At 41.3% G+C, this 19,322-nt stretch overlaps 1 protein-coding gene across 1 annotated transcript in view; it reads left to right on the top strand.

Moving 5' to 3' along the window:
• The window catches only part of Itga2 (integrin subunit alpha 2), a 47,369-nt gene that overhangs the window by 21,388 nt on the left and 6,659 nt on the right, over positions 1-19,322 (top strand). Inside the window, exons 11-20 of the mRNA XM_055603388.1 lie at positions 1,309-1,460; positions 4,416-4,526; positions 5,062-5,144; positions 5,560-5,701; positions 7,068-7,160; positions 7,619-7,695; positions 7,782-7,865; positions 13,561-13,663; positions 14,814-14,924; positions 16,812-16,916. Of these exons, the coding sequence (XP_055459363.1) occupies positions 1,309-1,460; positions 4,416-4,526; positions 5,062-5,144; positions 5,560-5,701; positions 7,068-7,160; positions 7,619-7,695; positions 7,782-7,865; positions 13,561-13,663; positions 14,814-14,924; positions 16,812-16,916 (1,061 nt within the window). The remainder of the gene's footprint in view (positions 1-1,308; positions 1,461-4,415; positions 4,527-5,061; positions 5,145-5,559; positions 5,702-7,067; positions 7,161-7,618; positions 7,696-7,781; positions 7,866-13,560; positions 13,664-14,813; positions 14,925-16,811; positions 16,917-19,322) is intronic.

Here is a 19,322-nt window from a genome sequence, read left to right as displayed (position 1 = left end):
AGATAGATAGATAGATAGATAGATAGATAGATAGATAGATAGATAGATAGATAGATAGAGGTGTGTTCCAGCTTCATCCAGTTTACAGTGACCTGGGCCCACTATGTGTTTTGTATCATCTATTTTTAGTCTGGCCATTCAAGTGTTTCATGTTTTCGACATGTTTATTGGTCTCATTAAGTCTCTGAAGCTCAGGAATTACACATTTCTTTAACAGATACACTAAAGATGATATAGATAGATTGTCTTAGGAAATATACTCAACTTTAAAACACTGAATAAATCTAATAAAACAATTGCCAATAAGGCAGCTGCTGTAAACATAACAGAATAGACTGAGTTTCTGAGTGGCCAGTGGGCTTCCTTAAAGACAGCTGGCCTGATTATTCAGACTTTAGTTGCTGTCATCATTTTTTATCATACAGAAGTTTTCCATCTCCACTCTCCTGAGCTGATATTCATAATTTCTGCTTGCTTAAGAAACAGAGATTCAAAGACAGTAGGACAGTGCTCAGAGTCAATTAGGACATAAACTGTGGAATTACTGCTCAGCCTAAGAATGTCTGACTCAAGGGTTGGTGCTGCCATGTTGCATGTCTTTGTCCACATAAGCATCCAGAATATGCCAGGCACAGGACATACTCTCTTAGATGATCACACTTAATTATAATAACAGGTAGTCCTTGTAGTGGCATGGGGGGGGGGGATAGAAAGAACATGACCATTCTTTCAAAATTACTCAGATTTTATTTCTGACCTTATCCCAGCTGGGTGAACTCATGCCAATTATTCTGCCTTATTTAATCTAGTTTGTTATCTCAAAAATAGCATCATGGTACCAAGTGTCCAGAATTATTGTAGACTTGATAGCATACGAGGATGTGTTTGGGTGGAAGTGTTTCATATGACAGTCTTTCCTGTGTGTATCCCCTGTGTGTGGCTCGTGTTATGCAGGATAAAGCTAATACACAGGAGAGGATCTGTTTGCCCAGGTTTATTCAATAGATTTCCCAGGGCAAGCCAATAGTTGTTTTTTACTGCTACAAGCCACATTTCTCTGGCTCACTTTTTTTTCTTTTACTTTTACTTTTTCTTTTTCTTTTTTTCTTTTAGTATTCACAGTCACTTAGGCCAAATCCCAAGAAATTAAAAATGCCAGACCCTCCTCCTCTGTGTGTAAACCACCAACATAAAGCCAGTTTCTTCATCTTATTGATATCAGGGGCTTTTCCCAATAAGATACAATGAAACAGAATGTTCTTCTTCAGAGCTCACTTGACTCCTCGTTTCTCTGTAATTTTATTACAGCCATCCTGTTTAACATGACGCTTGATGCAGATGGATATTCATCTAGAGTAACCTCCAGAGGGATGTTTAGAGAAAACGGTGAACGGTTCCTGCAGAAGAGCATGGTTGTGAACAAAAGCAAGAAGTGTTCTGAGTACCACATTAACATACAGGTGAGGTCTCAGGGTTTCTACCCCTCTTCTCTTAAAAGACTAATGAATACAGGAAGACTGAAATGGAAGTTGTAGGTCAGAAAACACTGGTCTTTCTCATGACTGCATTTCTCGTCTAACTCTGTGAACAAGAAGCACATTTCTTCCCTGATAATGCTTACGGTCACATTCCTACTTTAGATGTGTTAGTGATGTGACATGTTATTAGGAGTTGCAACTGAAGGGGCTAAAATACCATTAAAGAGACTAAAGACTGGGCCTAGAGGGATGGCTGAGCAGGAAGGGCACCTGTGGTGTAAGCATGAGGGCCTGGGTTCAGATCTCCAGCACCTAGGTTAAAGAGCCAAGTGTGGCTGTGTGTGTACCTGAAACCACAGAGCTGTGAGCATCAGAGACACCGTCTCCGGGACTTCTTGGCTGCAGCCTAAATTCAGGATTATCTAGAGCTCTGCCTCAAAGAGAAAATGTAGAATATGATGACAGAGAAAACCTGATTTTTCTCCTCTGGCCTCAACAGGTGTGTGCACATACAGCATACATATGCATGTCTGTAGGTGAGCATACACACACACACACGCGCGCGCACACACACACACACACACATTTAATAAAGAAAATAGATTAATAAAAAATACTTTTTTAAAAGATGAAAGAGTGTTTTCTTAAGTGACTAACAGGGCAAACTTACCGCTGACAACCTTATTTTGACATCTTTTCCATCAGGTAAAAGTTGTATTCATCTTTTGAGATTTTTTTTTTCCATGCTGTCTCATGGCCCATTTTTTTTCTTTTTTTTTAATTCTTTATTAATTACACTTTATTCACTTTGTATCCCCACTGTAGTTCCCTCCCTCCACCCATCCCAATCCCTCCCTTCTTCCACCCTCTGCACTCATGCCCCTCCCCAAGTCCACTGATAGGGAGGTCTTCTTTTCCTTCCTTCTGATCCTAATCAATTAGGTCTCATCAGGAGTGGCTGCATTGTCTTCTTCTGTGGCCTGGTAATGCTGCTCCCCACTCAGGGGGAGGTAATTAAAGAGCAGGCCAATCAGTTCCTGTCAGAGACAGTCCCTGTTCCTATTACTATAGAACCCACTTGGATACTGAACTGCCATGGGCTACATCTGTGCAGATGTCTTAAGTTATCTCCATGCATGATCCTTGGTTGGAGTATCAGAAGAAGAAATGCAAATGGCTCAGAAACACTTTAAAAACTGAAAACTTTTTTTTTAATTACCAGAGAAATATAAATTAGAACTATTTTAAGATACCCTCCCAATGTACTCAGAAGAGGCACCAGGAATATCAGTAAAAACAAATGCTGCCATGGATACAGCAAAACAGGAAGTTTCACACACTGATAATCAGGGCATATAGTATGTCACCACTTAAGAAAGTAGTTTGGACAGGAGCCTACCACAGACAGCCTCTGAAAGACTCTACCTAGCAGTGTATCAAAGCAGATGCTGAGACTCATAACCAAACCTTGGGCAGAGTGCAGGGAATCATATAAAAGAAGGGGTGTTAGTATGACCTGGAGAGGACAAGAGCTCCACAAGGACCAAATATATCAGGGCACAGGGGTCTTTTCTGAGACTGTTTCTCCAACCAAGGACCATGCATGGATATAACCTAGAACCCTTGTTCAGATGTAGTCCATGGCAGCTCAGTATCCAAGTGGATACCCTAGTAAGGGGAACAGGAATTATCTCTGACATGAACCCAGTGGCTGGCTCTTTGACCTTCCCCCCTCCACAAGGGGGGAGCAGCCTTGCCAGGCCACAGAGGACATTGCAGCTAGTCCTGAAGAACTCTGATAAGCTAGGGTCAGATGAAAGGGAGGAGGACCTCCCCTATCAGTGGACTGAGTGAGGGTCAGGGAGGAGATGAGGGGGGGAGGATGGGATTGGGAGGGAATGAGGGAGGGGGCTACAGCTGGGATACAAAGTTAATAAACTATAACTAATATAAAAATAAAAAAAATTTAAAAAGTTGTATTCATTTTAAGCTTCTGAAAAATGAAAAATCTCAATTTTGGTTTCTACCATTGCTTTCACACTAGGGCTGTAGTTCTCAACTTTCCTAATGCTTCGATCCTTTAATACAGTTCCTCATGTTGTGGGAACCCCCAGCCATGAAATTATTCTGTTGCTACTTCAGAACTGCACTTTTGCTACTATTGTGAATCATAATGTAACTATCTGCAGGACATCTGGTCTGTGAACCCCTAAAGGGGTCATGACCCACAGGTTGAGAACTGATGTGCTAGGTGACTAATGGTAGATTGGTAGTAAACACTGCGTGTTCTAACATCAGTTCATAATTGCTGGAGTTCACACAGTTTGGGAAATTTTTAATGTAGGAAAACTGCTTCTTGGGAGAAACTTTCCAGCCAGAAACTTAAGTTATATAGAACATCCCTTCCCCCTCAGCAACTGTGTAAAAATACCTGAGAGAAGAGGGCACCTAGAGCGGAATCCTGACCTGTGTGTGTGTGTGTGTGTGTGTGTGTGTGTGTTTGTGTGTGTATACATATGAGAAGAAACTCTGCCCCATTCTTTCCTGACATCTTCTATCAGGGGATCAAATTACCGATGGAATTACAGACTTCCAAGGAATGAAGAGAGAAGAGAGCAGGCAAGGCCACCCAAGGAATCTGTTGAAGATGAAAACTAGCCATGTCATCTAAACATTTATAGTTACTTGTGTGTAAACAATGAGATTATTTATCATCCCAGTAAGAATTGCTGCTTCAGATTTTTGTTGTAATAGAGTCTTTAGGTTTCTGAATTTCGAGGCTAACAACAGAATTGGTGCTGAAGAGAAAGTCTTCACCATTCACAACAAGATGATTCCCTGAAATTGAAGCTCCTCTTAATTATAAACACATTTGTGGATTTTGTTTTCAAGTTACTGTGCCTAAGTAGTCACTCAACCCCTCCTTCCTTCCTTTAGAAGCCCTCTGATGTTGTAAACCCTTTGGATCTCCGCGTGGACATCAGTTTGCAAAACCCTGGCACTAGCCCTGCACTTGAAGCCTATTCCGACCCTGTCCACGTCTTCAGTGTGAGTGTGGCTTGCCCTTCTCAAACGCAGTTTGGCTAACAGCTTCAGTAGTTGCTGTGGGTTACAGGCGTCACGGGTGCAGCCTGGATGCAGCGACGCACACAGTGCGCTGGCGTATCCGTTCCTCAAAGCAGAGCTTCCTCCTTCACGCCTTTGTCGCTGGCCCCAAACCTGGGGCCAAGCCACCATAGGTGATCAACAAACGCTTCTTGAAGAAATACGTAAGAAGAAAGCCTGCCAGATTGCTTGTGCTCGCAACCCACTTAAAAAATTCAGACGGCTGTGAAACTGCCTGTCACTCTCCATCATGTCTGCTTTAATTTAGCTTCCCTAATTTAATTTACCTTGAATTTTGTATTTTTCAATAATTTTTATGATTATGCTCACCCTGTACAAGCTCTGAAAACTCTGTTTGGCTTCCCATAGTTTTGACCTTTGTGTAAATGGGATAAGGCTGTGTAAACTCTTTCACACTTTGTTCTTAACCTAAGAGCACCAAGAGGATGATGGTTGTTTTTTTTTCCATTTGTTGTAGGTCCCCTTCTATAAAGAGTGTGGCAGCGATGGGATCTGCATTTCTGACCTGATCCTGGATGTCCAGCAGCTGCCAGCCATTCAGTATGTTTGACTTTACAGCTCTGTGTAAAATGCAGACATAAAAGGCACATTATATCCCCCCGTTCAACATAAAAGTTTGGATTTTTTTTCTAAAGAAGAAGTACTCAGAACATAGTTAAGACATTTTTTTTAAAACTGAATTTCAACCTCTGCCATTCACCTAAGAGTAAAGCAACGAGAAATACAAAGCTGCTGGATTTGTGGAGTTCTCTTCCCTGCCATGCCATTAGAGGCTACAAAGAATGCGATCCAGCAGCTTTTGCTTACTTGCCAGCATCATTTTCCTGTGAAGAAAGTCTTGCATTATTAAGTAATCTTCAAGTAAATGCAAAGAATATCTTGAATCAACGAACATTCTGAATAGTGGGGTAGTTTTAACTTCAACGGCTTTATCTTTCTTTCCTTGCTTTAACAGAAATCAACCTTTTATTGTCAGCAACCAAAACAAAAGGTTAACGTTTGCAGTCACACTGAAAAACACAGGGGAGAGTGCATACAACGCTGCAGTCCAGGCCGAGTTCTCCGAGAACTTGTTTTTTGCTTCTTTCTCCACGCCGGTATGTGAGAACAACCCCCCCCCACACACACACACACCTACGCTCCCATATACATCATCTCTGCTACCCCACACCCCCTCAACTCCCCAAACCCCCACAACCTTCCCCTCCATCCTCCCTGACAATCACCATCTCTGACTCTGTGTCCTCCAAATTGTCTAAAAAAAAAAAAAAAAACAGTTGACCTGGAGCATGGTCTGTCCTACCCTGTGGCTTCCAGTTAGTTAAGCCTCCTGAGAACACAGCCTGGCTCCAAATCCAGGGCGGCTCTGCTTCCAGTGAGGGTCACTTTTTCCTTTACCCCAGGCCTTGGCGGTGGCGGCTCATAACTTTTGCAGCCATCTGTGTGAGGAGGCCGCCTGTCCTTGTGCTAGACAGATGGAGTGCACTTGCTCAGTGGCATTCCGAGTCCCGCCGCGTCACTCTCAGGTTTGCAGATGCCGCTGCCGCTGCCGCTGCCAGGAAGATACATTCCTGCAAACCCACTCTATCCAGCTGACCTGATCGCCGAGCCAGCCCTAATTCCTGTGCTCCAAGGCATGAAGAGAAAGAGAAAAAAAAAAAAAAAAAAAAAGTAGGAAAAGCTATTTTCCAAGTCGACTGCTTGATTAAAGGATATAAAAAATATTTTCTTCCTATTGCCAGTAAAGGTGAACATTATAGATTTAGAATTCCAAACTTCTACTGACCTCATGTTTAAATGGCCTGTGCCACATGGAACCTTGTACGTTAAAGACAAAATGAACTGAGGAAAATTGGCAAAGTCTGTTAGATACTTAAAAGACAAATGCTGCTGGGAAATGGTGGCACACACCTTTAATCCCCAGCACCCAGGGTCAGAGCCAGGTGGATCTCTGAGTTACAGCACAGCCTAGTCTACAAAGTGAGTTCTAGGACAGCCAGGGCTACATAAAGAAACCCTGTCTCAAATGAAAGAAAGAAAGAAAGAAAGAAAGAAAGAAAGAAAGAAAGAAAGAAAGAAAGAAAGAAAGAAAGAAGCCAACATGCATTTTTCTTCTTTTGAAAATATACATTTCAAAAATATTAAAGAGAATATATTACTAAAGATAATACTTCTGAATATTATAATTAAAATATTTGTGCTTCTGGAATAGAAAAGTTGATTTCCATCTTAGTGCATATTTCACCAAACCTTTGGCTTCTTGAGTGTATCTTTAGACTTGACAATAAAAACAGCGTGCTAACCACTTGGATACTCAAGATATTCAATCTTATTCAAGTCTTTGAGAGCAAAATATATATACATAAATAGAAGCCATTATCACTGCTAAGGTTTCCTCTTGAAACTTTCAGTGTGGGTACACACACACAAACACTTCATTGTTGTTTCTTTGGTCCTGTTCAGGTCGACGGAACAGAAGTAACGTGCCAGGTTGGTTCATCGCAGAAATCTGTTTCCTGTGATGTGGGATACCCAGCCTTAAAGAGTGAACAGCAGGTACAGTCAAAGGCACTCCTCCTAGCACTGTCTTTCCCGGGCGTCATCCTTTAAACAGACATCACAAAATAGCCACCCACACACGGAGATGGGTTACCCCACCGAGGCTACTTCCTTTAAGTTGTTAGCACAAGTGGAGTTTCCTCCACGTACCTTGCAATATGGAATGTTCTTTTGTGTGACCAGGTTGACCAACACTGGTCAAAGTGCTGTAAGTAAATTTCAGATCAGCACAAAGCTTGACAGTTCTAACAAATGTAGCTAGAGAGGGTATGTACCCAACAGACGTTAAGCTCAGGTTCTCCGGTAAGCCAGCTAACGCAAGGTGAACAGACTCGGTCTACAAACTTAAAATTTTAAGACATAAAATTCAGAATTACACAAGAATGGGTTCACCTTGCAAGAGGACATTTTTTTCCTGGTACATACTGACTGTTGGATTTTAATATTGTGTGTAGGTGACTTTTACCATTAACTTCGACTTTAATCTTCAAAACCTCCAGAACCAGGCATCCATCAATTTCCAAGCCTTCAGGTAAGATGCAATGAAATCATAAACCGATGATTAGTAGCTTTTTATGAGATTTCTCTTTAAGTAATGTCTAATATTTGTTTTCAAAGTGAGAGCCAAGAAACAAACAAAGCAGACAATTCAGTCAGTCTCAAGATCCCTCTCCTGTATGATGCTGAACTTCACTTAACCAGGTAAGAAGAGCCTGCTCCATGGATGGGTGGCATCTAAGTACTGACAGCATTGCACCCTGGTACATAAATCATGTAGCTCACTACTGTCGCTCACCTGTTCAGTTTTAGCTCATGGGCCAACTAGATTAGATATATCCAGAAAACTCAATGCCTGGGAACACTTTGACCTTTTAGGTTTATTGACTCAGAACAGCACTGGAATGGCAGAGGAAAAATATGTTAGTCACAAGTCATAGATTAACTCCCCTGAAAGGAGTGAGGTGCTTGTGATCTATTTTTTAAAAAAAATCAGGCTGGAGAGATGGCTCAGAGGTTAAGAACACTGGCTGTTCTTCCAAAGGTCCTAAGTTCAATTCCCAGCAACCACATCGTGGCTCACAACCATCTATAGTGAGATCTGGTGCCCTCTTCTGGTGTGCAGGCACACATGCAGGCAGAATGCTGTATAAATAAAAAATAGATAGGTAGATAGATAACTATTTTTTAAAAATCTATCCTAAGACAACGAAGTATACCCTGGGGGCCTTGAGAGCTGCCAGCACTTCTCACTGCCCCTTCACATTATACATATTGGATGCCAAGCAACATACCTGCTCTTGGACAAGGAAGTCCCCAGCATCCTGTCCTGGATATCAGAGGGGAACATAAAATGGAGTCACGGGCTGAATACACTGATATGGAAACTAGACTAAGTCTAGCTCCTTAATGGAAAACCCCAGAAATGACTGGTGACGGTTTCCTTCCAACCAGGAGGAAATGAGGGATTTTCCAAAGGAGATCATCCATGAAGAAAGACTTTATTCCTTTTTCTTGCCTCCCAAATGCAGGTCACCCAGAGGACAGTGGTTAAAATGTTACTAGCAGACAACAATTAGCTTGAATTCTTCCAAGGAGCAGATGTCTTGGGAAGTGGGTCACATACAGATCCTACAGGTGGCTACAGGCAGATTCTACCTCTCACTCTCAGAACTGAGGCCAATTCCCTGTATAAAGGCCCTTGACAACACCGTGGAACATACAGCTCATGCAATAAATCACAAAACAAAAATGAAAATCTTCCTGTTTGAAGCTTGAGACACATGAGCAAAGATAAAAAAAAAAAAAGAATATGTCTGTATCCAGTGAGTCAGAAAGCCAAGTAGAAACAAAACCTAGCCCACATATCAGGTTCTGAGAAGTGTATCGGTAGCTACAGTTTACAAAACTATCTCTTCGCTAAAACATGTAATTAATGACAAGCTACCATAATGTGTATTGCCACATCATTTGAGCTTTTTCCTTCCAATGTATGCCATTCTGTATTCTTAAACATATTTGGTGAAAGTCAATGCTTTTACAAGTATGTTAACATGGAATAAATTGAGGATTAAAATAGGACTTTACTCCTACTGACATCTACGTATTTTTGTGAGTGTAAGCTTTGTTCTAACGCATTCTAGTATTAGAGTCTATAGTATGTACTTAAAATGTTAAGCTATATAGTCAAACTTTTTATCGAGGAGAATTTTAAAGTAATGATTTATGATCCTACACCCAGACAGTTTCCCACAAACTTTTTTTAAAAGCATTACCTCTATGTATTTGGAAGATACAAACATTACAATAAAACACAAAATGAAAAGTGAGATTAGCATTCTCTACCATCTGGGTAACAATTCCCACAAATTACTAACAAGATGTTTTAAAATATCTTCTGCACAAGCAGTTCATTTATCTACAAGGTTGTTTACATATACACACACACATGCTCAAACGTTTTACATGCTCACAGTGAATGCTAACACATCCTTTCTATCATTAAGTGGTTTTCATCTCAGGATATAGATATCTAATTTATTCTATTTCTGGATGAATCATTATTCATGTGAGCACTCTAGTATTAACTGATATTTGGTTGTTTCACATTTTTGTTAGTGTAACTACCAAAATCAATACAGCAAAAAAAGCTTTACTATTTTGTAAACATTTGAGGAAAGTGCTATCTAATCATCTTGTTCCTTAGCAATACTGTAATACTGTATAAATGTACAGCTATATTCTATGTATATAATAATATAGAATTATTTTAACAGGTATTTAGATCACTGCTAGTGCAACCCTAAAGCAATCTAGGGAAAACTTATGCAAAATGTGGAAAAGTGTCAGATCTCCTTAAAATACAAAAAGCAGACCATATCAATCAATTCAGGAGCTGGCTCTGTTTAGGGCCTTACATAAACATCTGGAAAGCAAAGACAATAACTCATGCACACATAGCTGGGTTTTCTGTTTTAAATCCTCGTCAGTTTTCCCATTTTCCATACAAGTCTAGCACATCACTGTTTCCTCTCATGCACATAAAGCCTTGACAAATACCACTTATTTTCAACTCTCCGTGTGATAGATTTTCCTTTTGAAATTTTGAAGAATTTTCTTAAAAGAAGAAAGATGAGGGCAGACAGAGAGAGATAGAAGGAGGCAAAAAAAGAGATAGGTTTGATTTCCAAAGTGGTTGTACATGTTTGCATTCCCACCAGCATTCTCCACAACCTCTCCAGCATGTGTTGTCACTTGAGTTTTTGATCTTAGCTATTCTGATGGGTGTAAGGTGAAATCTCAGGGTCGTTTTGATTTCCATTTCCCTAATGACTAATGACGTTGAACATTTCTTTAAGTGTTTCTCTGCCATTCGATATTCCTCTTTTGAAAGTTCTCTGTTTAGCTCCATACACCATTTTTTAATTGGATTACTTGATTTGTTGCTTTTTAACTTCTTGAGTTCTTTATATATACTGGATATTAGCCTTCTGTCAGATGTAGGGTTTCCCAGTCTGTAGGCTGTCATTTTGTTTTGATGACAGTGTCTTTTGCTTTACAGAAGCTTTTCAGTTTTATAAGGTCCCATTTATCGATTGTTGATCTGAGAGCCTGTGCTGTTGGTGTTCTGTTCAGGAAGTAGTCTCTTGTGCCGATGAGTTCTAGGGTCTTCCCCACTTTTTTTTCTCTGGTGCTTTCTCAGACAATTAGGAATAGTGATTCCTCAAGATCCAGCTATACCACTCCTAGGCATATATCCAAAAGATGCTCAAGTACACAACAAGGACATTTGCTCAATCATGTTTGTAGCATGATTCATAATAGCCAGAACCTGTAAACAACCCAGATGTCCCTCAGTTGAGGAATGGATAGAGAAATTGTGGTACTTTTACACAATGGGATACTACCCAGCTATAAAAAACGAGGAAATCATGAAATTTGCAGGCAAATGGTGGGACCTAGAAACGATCATCCTAGTGAGGTATCCCAAAAGCAGAAAGACACACATGGTATATACTCACTTATATAAACCTATAAGATATGATAAACATACTGAAATCTATACACCTAAAGAAGATAAACAAGGAAGAGGTCCCAGGGTAAGATGATCAATCCTCACTTAGAAAGACAAACAGGATGGGCATTGGATGTAGGAGAAAACAAGTAACAGGACAGGAGCCTACCACAGAGGGCCTCTGAAAGACTCTACCTAGCAGTGTATCAAAGCAGATATTAAGATTCATAACCAAACCTTTGGCAGAATGCAGGGAATCATATGAGAGAAGGGGGAATTAGTAAGACCTGGAATGGACAGGAGCTCCACAGGACCAAATATATCAAGGCACAGGGTTCTTTTATGAGAACTGTTTCTCCAACCAAGGACCATGTATGGATATAACCTAGAACAGTGCTACCTAATCATCATGTTCTTTTATGAGACTGTTTCTCCAACCAAGGACCATGTATGGATATAACCTAGAACTCCCGCTCAGATATAGCCCATGGTAGCTCAGTATCCAAGTGGGTTCTCTAGTAAGGGGAACAGGGACTATTTCTGACATGAACTCAATGGCTGGCTCTCTGACACCCCCTCCCCCGAGGGAGGAGGAGCTTTGCTAGGCCACAGAAGAGGACATTGCAGCCAGTCCTGAAGAGACCTGATAAGCTAGGGTCAAGATGGAAGGGGAGAAGGTCCTCCCCTATCAGTGGACTTGGAAAGGAGCAAGGAGGAGATGAGGAAGGGATGGTGGGATTGGAAGGGAATGAGGGAGGGGGCTACAGCTGGGATACAAAGTAAATAACCTGTGATTAATATAAAAAAATTATTATAAAAAATTATTATGAGACAGAGACAGAAGTGCCCAAAAGATAGAAAGCATTTTTGTCTCAGAAAATGTTTAGTCCATTCTTTTAGGAGATGAACTGAACATCCTATAGTTTAGACAAAGTATCTCCTGGGAACATACAGAGGGGAATGCATAAAGCTTTTCAGAATCCTGCTCCAGCTATCAGCTCCTCAGCACTACCCACAGTGCAACAGTCCATGGGGAATCCTGTGGCCTGGGCATCACTATGTTTGCAGATATTAATCAGGGATCCTAAATTGTGTGGTCAAGATCTCAATAAAATCTTTGGATTTTAGGAGTAGTTCGCAGTGATAGAAACAAATGTGATCAACCTTCAACTCACTGCCAACTGTTAGAGTTGGTCAGAACTACAGAAGATTAATAAAATAAATCCACACCCTGTTTGAAAGGCATTTAGTCATGAACACTGTAGGAGCTAGTAGTGGGTACCCATCATTGTGCTACAGCCACAGCAAGCGAAAATTCTTGGCTTAGCGGGTCACTCACTCCAACCATCATAGCTGGAGTGTGTCTACCTTTTGAACACACTTGCCAATGTAACAGCAGGCTGGAGAATAACGCAACTGTTTTATTTAGTGTTTAGTACTCTTAACTTTCAGTATTAACTTTCAGTATTAACTTTCGTATTATGGTAATAATTTGCTGCTGAAAATAAATAGTATCGGACTAATATCTTTATTATTAGCCTCATAATTACTGTGGCAGTATTTTCTAACCCGCTAACACAATCAAATAAAAACACAGACCCCTGTTAGATTTTATAATTGCCTTATTTACCTTGAGCTGTGCAGATGCTGTACCTAGGTTATCTCATATCTTCCAGTCGCCATCCCACGCCATCCGCCTTAGCCATTCCTATCTGGCGCACCTCCCATCCATAAATCCTTGCTTATTTTTCATCCGGGTCGCTCTCTCCTTCTATGCCATTCTCAGAATCCTTCCTTCCGGACCACATGATTCTCTCTCCACCTCACCCATGCCGGCTTCCTCCTTCCTCCTCTCTTCCTATCTTCCTCCTTCCCAAGATCCTCTCTCTTCCAAGCCCGTGAACCTTAGCTCTGCCCGCCTTACCTTTGTTCCACCCAGGTCAACTTTTTATCAGTCAAACAGGTTTAATTTCTTAAGCAGGGTTTACAGGAAGACAGTAAGACGTGAAAATCATCCAGGCAGGGGCCAGATCTCGGGGGCCAATAATTAGCATTAAAATATGTAGCACTAGAGCAACCGCAAACAATAATTAATAATTCCATATTAACATATACGCTGCATACATTCCACTAGTGTTGGAGGTAGGGAGCATTGCCATTTCTATCCCCCCCAGACACCAGCCAAGCAGAAACACAGACACTCATATTTTCTCGTGTGGAATGTTAAAAAGTTGATGTGAAAGTAGAATAATCATTTGGTATAAGCAAAACTGAGCTGTTTTGATAATAATCCAAGGTAGAAGATACGTAAGTAAAATAAATAAGATGCTTCAAGAAAAAACTCAAAAACAATAATAATTGGCTTTTACTGATGTCACCCAACAGATCCACCAACATAAATTTTTATGAAATCTCTTTGGATAAGAATGCTCCTTCTGTCATAAACAGTATTGAAGACATTGGGCCTAAATTCATCTTCTCCCTCAAGGTTGGTAAGCTTGTCTCCAGGATGACAACCGGGAAGAGGGGGAGAGAAATAAAGGGATCTAGGATGAGAAGAAAGTCAAACACAGCTGCAGTGATGGACCGGTGGTCGCTCTTGAGTGTGCAGCCGTAGCTGTGCATAATGAGTAATGGAGAAATAATATACTTTTCAAAGCCAACAAGGCATCACCACAATGGCATTATTGTGGGTGAGCATCCATTTCACTGTTTTACGCTTGGAGACCAGTCCTGTTTGAAAAAGCTCACCAACACGGTACAAATAGGGCTTTTATACAGTCATGCTAAGTAGTTCCTAAAATGTTTCAAATCAATTCAATACAGCATGACTGTATCTTTAAGTAAGTAACTATTAATCTAAAGATTGGGATCAATTACCTAAGGAAATTCACAGAAAGACACCTGTAATCGCAGAATTTAGGAAGCTGAGGCGAGATTGCTGTAAGTTTAAAGCCAGTCTGAGCTACAGAGTATGACTAAGCAAGAGAGGGAGATTAAAATATGAAATAATAGGTAAATCAGAAAAGAATGTTGTAAAAACTTTGGAAAGTAAATAGCAACTCGCTTGCCTCCTGGAGTCAACACTATTCTGTCTGTGCATTTCTACTCAACAACGAACAGCTTCAGCTCTGCAGTTTAGATTCATGTCTTTAATGACAAAAAGAATCCTGATTGGTTATGTAGATTTGATATTTCAGAAAGTGAGGAAGGTAAGCGCATTGCTTTATAGGATTTTCAATCAATTCATAGTAAAAGAAAATAACACTATTAAGAGTAGGTATCAGACAGGCAGTGGTGGTACAGGTGAGTCTGTGAGTTCGAGGCCAGCTGGTCTACAGAATGAGTTCCAGGACAGCCAGGTCTACACAGAGAAACCCTGTCTCGAAAACCCATTTAAAAAAAAAAAAAAGAGTTTCAGTATCAGCCATTGTAACAAGTGTTTTCCACACTACCAATTTAATTCCCACCAGTGGGAACAGACAGAATGGGGGTACATGGCCAGTGAAAAGCTGATTTTTAGTGAGGTTCAGTTCCTTGCCCTTTAGGCCAAACTTGCTACTCTTCCTTCCCCCTCACCATAGCATCCCTCATGGTTTTTATGGCAGCATTTGCGTCACGTGTTATTCTCTACATAGGTAACAACGGGAAATGCTCCCGTAAGCATGGCATTGGTGACCATTCACATTCCTCAGTACACCAAGGCGAAGAACCCACTCTTGTACCTGACCGGGATAGAAGCAGACCAGGTAAGGATAATACATCTGGCCACACAGACAGAAATGGCCCAAGACTTAAGGGTGATTGTGTATGTACCTGAAAGGTTGAAAACAAGAGTGCTCATAACGCATCCTGGATCCCAAAAAACTGGCATCAAACTTCTTATGGCCTAAGAAAATCATCATCCTGGTTTAGGTAGTTAAAGGTGGCTGAAGTTATTCTACAGTCTCTGTCTTGGGTAAGGGAAATTTGACTCAGTCAGATCCCTGCTACGAGAGAAAACCAAGAGGTGAGAGGTTCAGTCTACCGTGAGCCCAAGGTAGGTCTGGAGAGCTGCAATTAGAAGCTGGTCTTCAAGCAGCTGGCTAGGACTTCCAGCCAGTAGTTACTCATTTCAATCACCCTAATTACTTTCTAAATCGAGACAGCAAGACAATGAAGTCAGAATCTAGATAAGGCCAGAACATTGGTATTTTTCTTTGAGAGCCGTTACAGGACTTTTTCCATGTAGCCTAGGCCAAGAGATAAGTGCCTTGTCATAGTCGAACTTCTTAACACTCTTTAACACCTCTTCACACTCCTTTAACCGACCACCTGGCTAGTCTGACAGACTTAGAGGAATTAAAGTACTGAACTGTTCCAGAGAAAAGAACACTAAATTGAATCACTCATGGTTTTTTATTTTATTTTTATTTATTTATTTACTTACTTATTTATTACAAATTTATCTCATGTCATACTGGCAAAATATTAGTTCATTTTGCATTGCTACAATAAAATGCCTAAGGTTAGGTTAACTAATCCCCAGTTCTTGAGATTCTGTGATATGATAGCAGCAGCATTTCAGCTCTGGTGATGGTCTCATGGGAGTTGGTACAAGAGAGAGAGGAGAAAAGGGAAAGAAAACTGCCAAGTAGGAAACTGGAGAGGGCCTAGAATTCTACACTCCCTTTTTTAGGACATCCTTCCAATTAATTAACCTGTAGATGTTCTACTGCGACCCAACTCTTAAAGTACGATGCTCTCTCCATACTGCTACTTTGGAGACAACTCCTCCTCCGCCTTCTCCACCTCTCTCCTTCCTTTCCTTCCTTTTCCTCTTCTTCCTCTTTCTTTTCCTCTTCTTCCTTTTTATTCCTCTCACATATTATATCCCTACTGCAGTCTCTCCCCCATATCCCCACTCCCATAGATCCATGTCCCCGGCCCCCACCGCCTCCCCTCAGGAAAGATCAGGTCTCCCAGGAACATCAACCAAACATGGCATATTACACCAAATAAGACCAGGCACATACCATCTCATCAAGGCTGGACAAGACAACCAAGTAGGAGGAAAAGGGTGCCACAAGCAGGCAAAAGACTCAGGGACAGCCGCAGCTCCCACAAAACACCAAGCTACTCAGTCATAACACATATGCAGGGACCTACGTCAGACCCCTTCAGGCTCCCTCATCTTTGTGAGCCTCCAAAAGTCCCAGCCAGTTGATTCTGTGGGCCATGTTCTTGGGTCCTTGATATCTCTGGTTTCTCTGATCCTTTCTCCCCCTCCTCAGCAGGATTTCTAATGTTTGGTTGTGGTACTCTGCATCTGTTGCCATCAGTTGCTGGATGAAGTCTCTCTAGTCTCTTTGATGAGGATTCTGTTAGGCTCTGGAGAGACCAACTCTTCCAATGTGTGAACTATGAAGAACAAACCATATTGAAATCGTGACAAGCTGTGAGAAGCTGGCCTGTCTCATCAGGTCACATCAGCTCACTACAGTGAGCTGTACTGGAGAACAAATGATTTGGCCACTGAGCTGCTGAGAAAGGAGCCCCTCCCATACCCCACATGACAGCAGGATTTCCTGGCAGGCTGAAAGGAATGACACATATCATTTTGCTTTCCAAGTCTGATGTGGTGTTCTTCTCTGTAGGCTGGTGACATCAGCTGCGCAGCAGAAATAAATCCACTAAAGCTAGGACACGCGCCCTTTCCTGTATCTTTCAAGAGTGAGAACTTCCAGCATACGAAAGAAATGGTGAGAGGTCAATGTTACACTGAACTTGCCTTCAGCGATCTGGTGTTTTTTGCATCTAGAATCGGGGTTCTTGTTTTATCCCAACAGCCAACAACCTAAAGCAAGGGTTCTCAATCTGTGGGTTGCGACTCATTTGGGGATCCAATGACCCTTTCACAGGGGTCTCCTAAGACCATCAGAAATATCAGATATTTACATTAGGATTCATAACAGGAGCAAAATTACAGCTATGAAGTAGCAACAAAAATAATTCCATGGCTGAGGATCACCACAGCAGGAGGAACTTTACTAAAGGGTCACAGCGTTAGGAAGGTTGAGAACCACTGCCCCAGTGTGTTTTCCTTTTGCCTTCGATGGTGAGTGTGTATTAGGATACAGCAAACATGTCTTCAAGCTTAGGTCGCCAGTTCACAGAATCAAGCTGAGGACATGTGTGATGTGACATGGAAGTGAAATGGAAGCTCCTGGAAGTGCAGGGTGCAGACGGGTCAGGGAATGGTGAGTAGAGTAGGGGGAATCAACAGAGCAATGCTCCCTCTGCTAACCTAAAAAGGAACTCCATGTGCTGACTGTCCCTGTTCCCCATGCACCCTGCTCTCTGGGAAAGAGGTTAGCTTAGCAGCTGGCACAGTCAGCGCAGACTCAGTCACTGGGTAAGTAGACAATAACTCTAAATGGTACTCAAGTTCTCCTGGGTTGACTCTAAATGGTACTCAAGTTCTCCTGAGTTGCTTTCTTTATTTGTAACTGTTTTATTTTGTGATGGGTGGAATAACTAGGAAAAAAAAGATGACATAAAACTTTTTTTTCTGTATATGTTAATACGTAGGTATATATGTATGTTGTTACATGTTATTGTTTTTATTTTATGGCCTTATATAAGCCAAGGTCATAGACTGGTTTTGGTATTTCAGGGTTTGTTGTTGTTGTTGGATGTTGGATGTGTGTTGTGGTTAATTTAAGGGTAGGTCTAATGATGTTTATTATTAACCTATAGTTATTACGGCTGTATTATCTAATCTGCTATCACAATCAATGAAGACACACACACCTGATAAATTTTAGACTGGCCTATTTTACCTGGGACATGGCAGATATTACTTCCTAAGCTACCTTTACTTCTCAAGCCCCCACTCCATCTGCTCTAATAATTTCTATTTGGGCTGCCTCCCATCCATAATCCCAAAACACTTGTTAATGTTATTCATCTGGACTGTTTTCTTCTGTCCATGAAGATCTGGCCATATGCTTCTCTCCAGGCCAACCCATCAAGACCTCTCCTTCTTTCTCTTCTGGTACCTCTCTCCTTCTCCTTCCCATGATCCTCCTCTTCCCCAAGCCTACAAACCTTAGCCACACCCACCTTTCTGCCCAGATGTGGCAGCATTTTATTATTAACTAACTGGGAATAATTTCTTAGGCAAGGTTTACACAACAAGGACAGGTATATGTGAGAATGTGCTTGCGTGGGCAGCAACCAGATATTAGGGCCAGTAATTACCATAAGAATGTATACCACCAGACCAACCCCCAACATGTGTGTGTTTGTGTACAATGTGTGTTGGGGAAGCATGGTGAGCAGCGTATGTGTATGCACAATGTTTATGTCTGTATTATGGTATAGTCTGTGCTCCTGTGTGTGGTATAGAGTATGCGTGCATATGTGTGTGTGTGTCTGTCTGTGTGTGTGTAGTTGTATGGTATATTCATAGGAGTATGAGGAAATGTTGTCATATGAATGATACATAGGCTGGGGCACTTCTTTATTGCTCTCCATCTACTACCTTGAGACAGGATCTCTCACTGCAGTAGAGGTCATCATTTTGACTAGGCTAGATTTCCGGAGAACTCCCAGGATCCACCTGTTCCTGCACAGTCTCCCCAACACTGGAGTGACAGGCACACACAGCCAGGTCAAGCTTTATATGTCGCTGCTGAGGACTTGAACTCTGGTCCCAACGCTTGCAAGTGCTTTTATCCACTGCAACATATTTCTGGTCCCCATCAACTCTTCCTAAACAGGCTTTTTTTTTTTTTTAAGCAATACATAACAAAATTCTGTGAAATGTAAAATAGTTCCCCATATACCTCGCCATCAAAACCACATGACAGACTGGTACATTTGTCACAAGTGACAGACCTACACTAACATATCATTGCCTAAAGCCATAGTTTACATTGACGCTTGTGGTGGAACTTTCAAATATTCACCCTATGGACTTCGAACACGTATAATGGCCTGTGCCGTACATTCTGGCAGCCTGTATAGAGGTTTCCCAACCCTAAAAGTCCACTGTGCAATGTGTACTTCCTCTCTCCCAACCACTGATAACCACTGATTCTTTTGCTCACATATTTTAACCTAAGAAAGTCATTATTATCATTAAGTTTAATGATTAAATTATA

The sequence above is a fragment of the Psammomys obesus genome, unplaced genomic scaffold (assembly GCF_907164565.1).
Source record: "Psammomys obesus unplaced genomic scaffold, mPsaObe1.curated_primary_1811, whole genome shotgun sequence".
Lineage (NCBI taxonomy): Eukaryota > Metazoa > Chordata > Mammalia > Rodentia > Muridae > Psammomys > Psammomys obesus.
The sequence above is the reverse complement of the archived record's forward strand: the minus strand, read 5'-3'. Positions and strand labels throughout refer to the sequence as shown.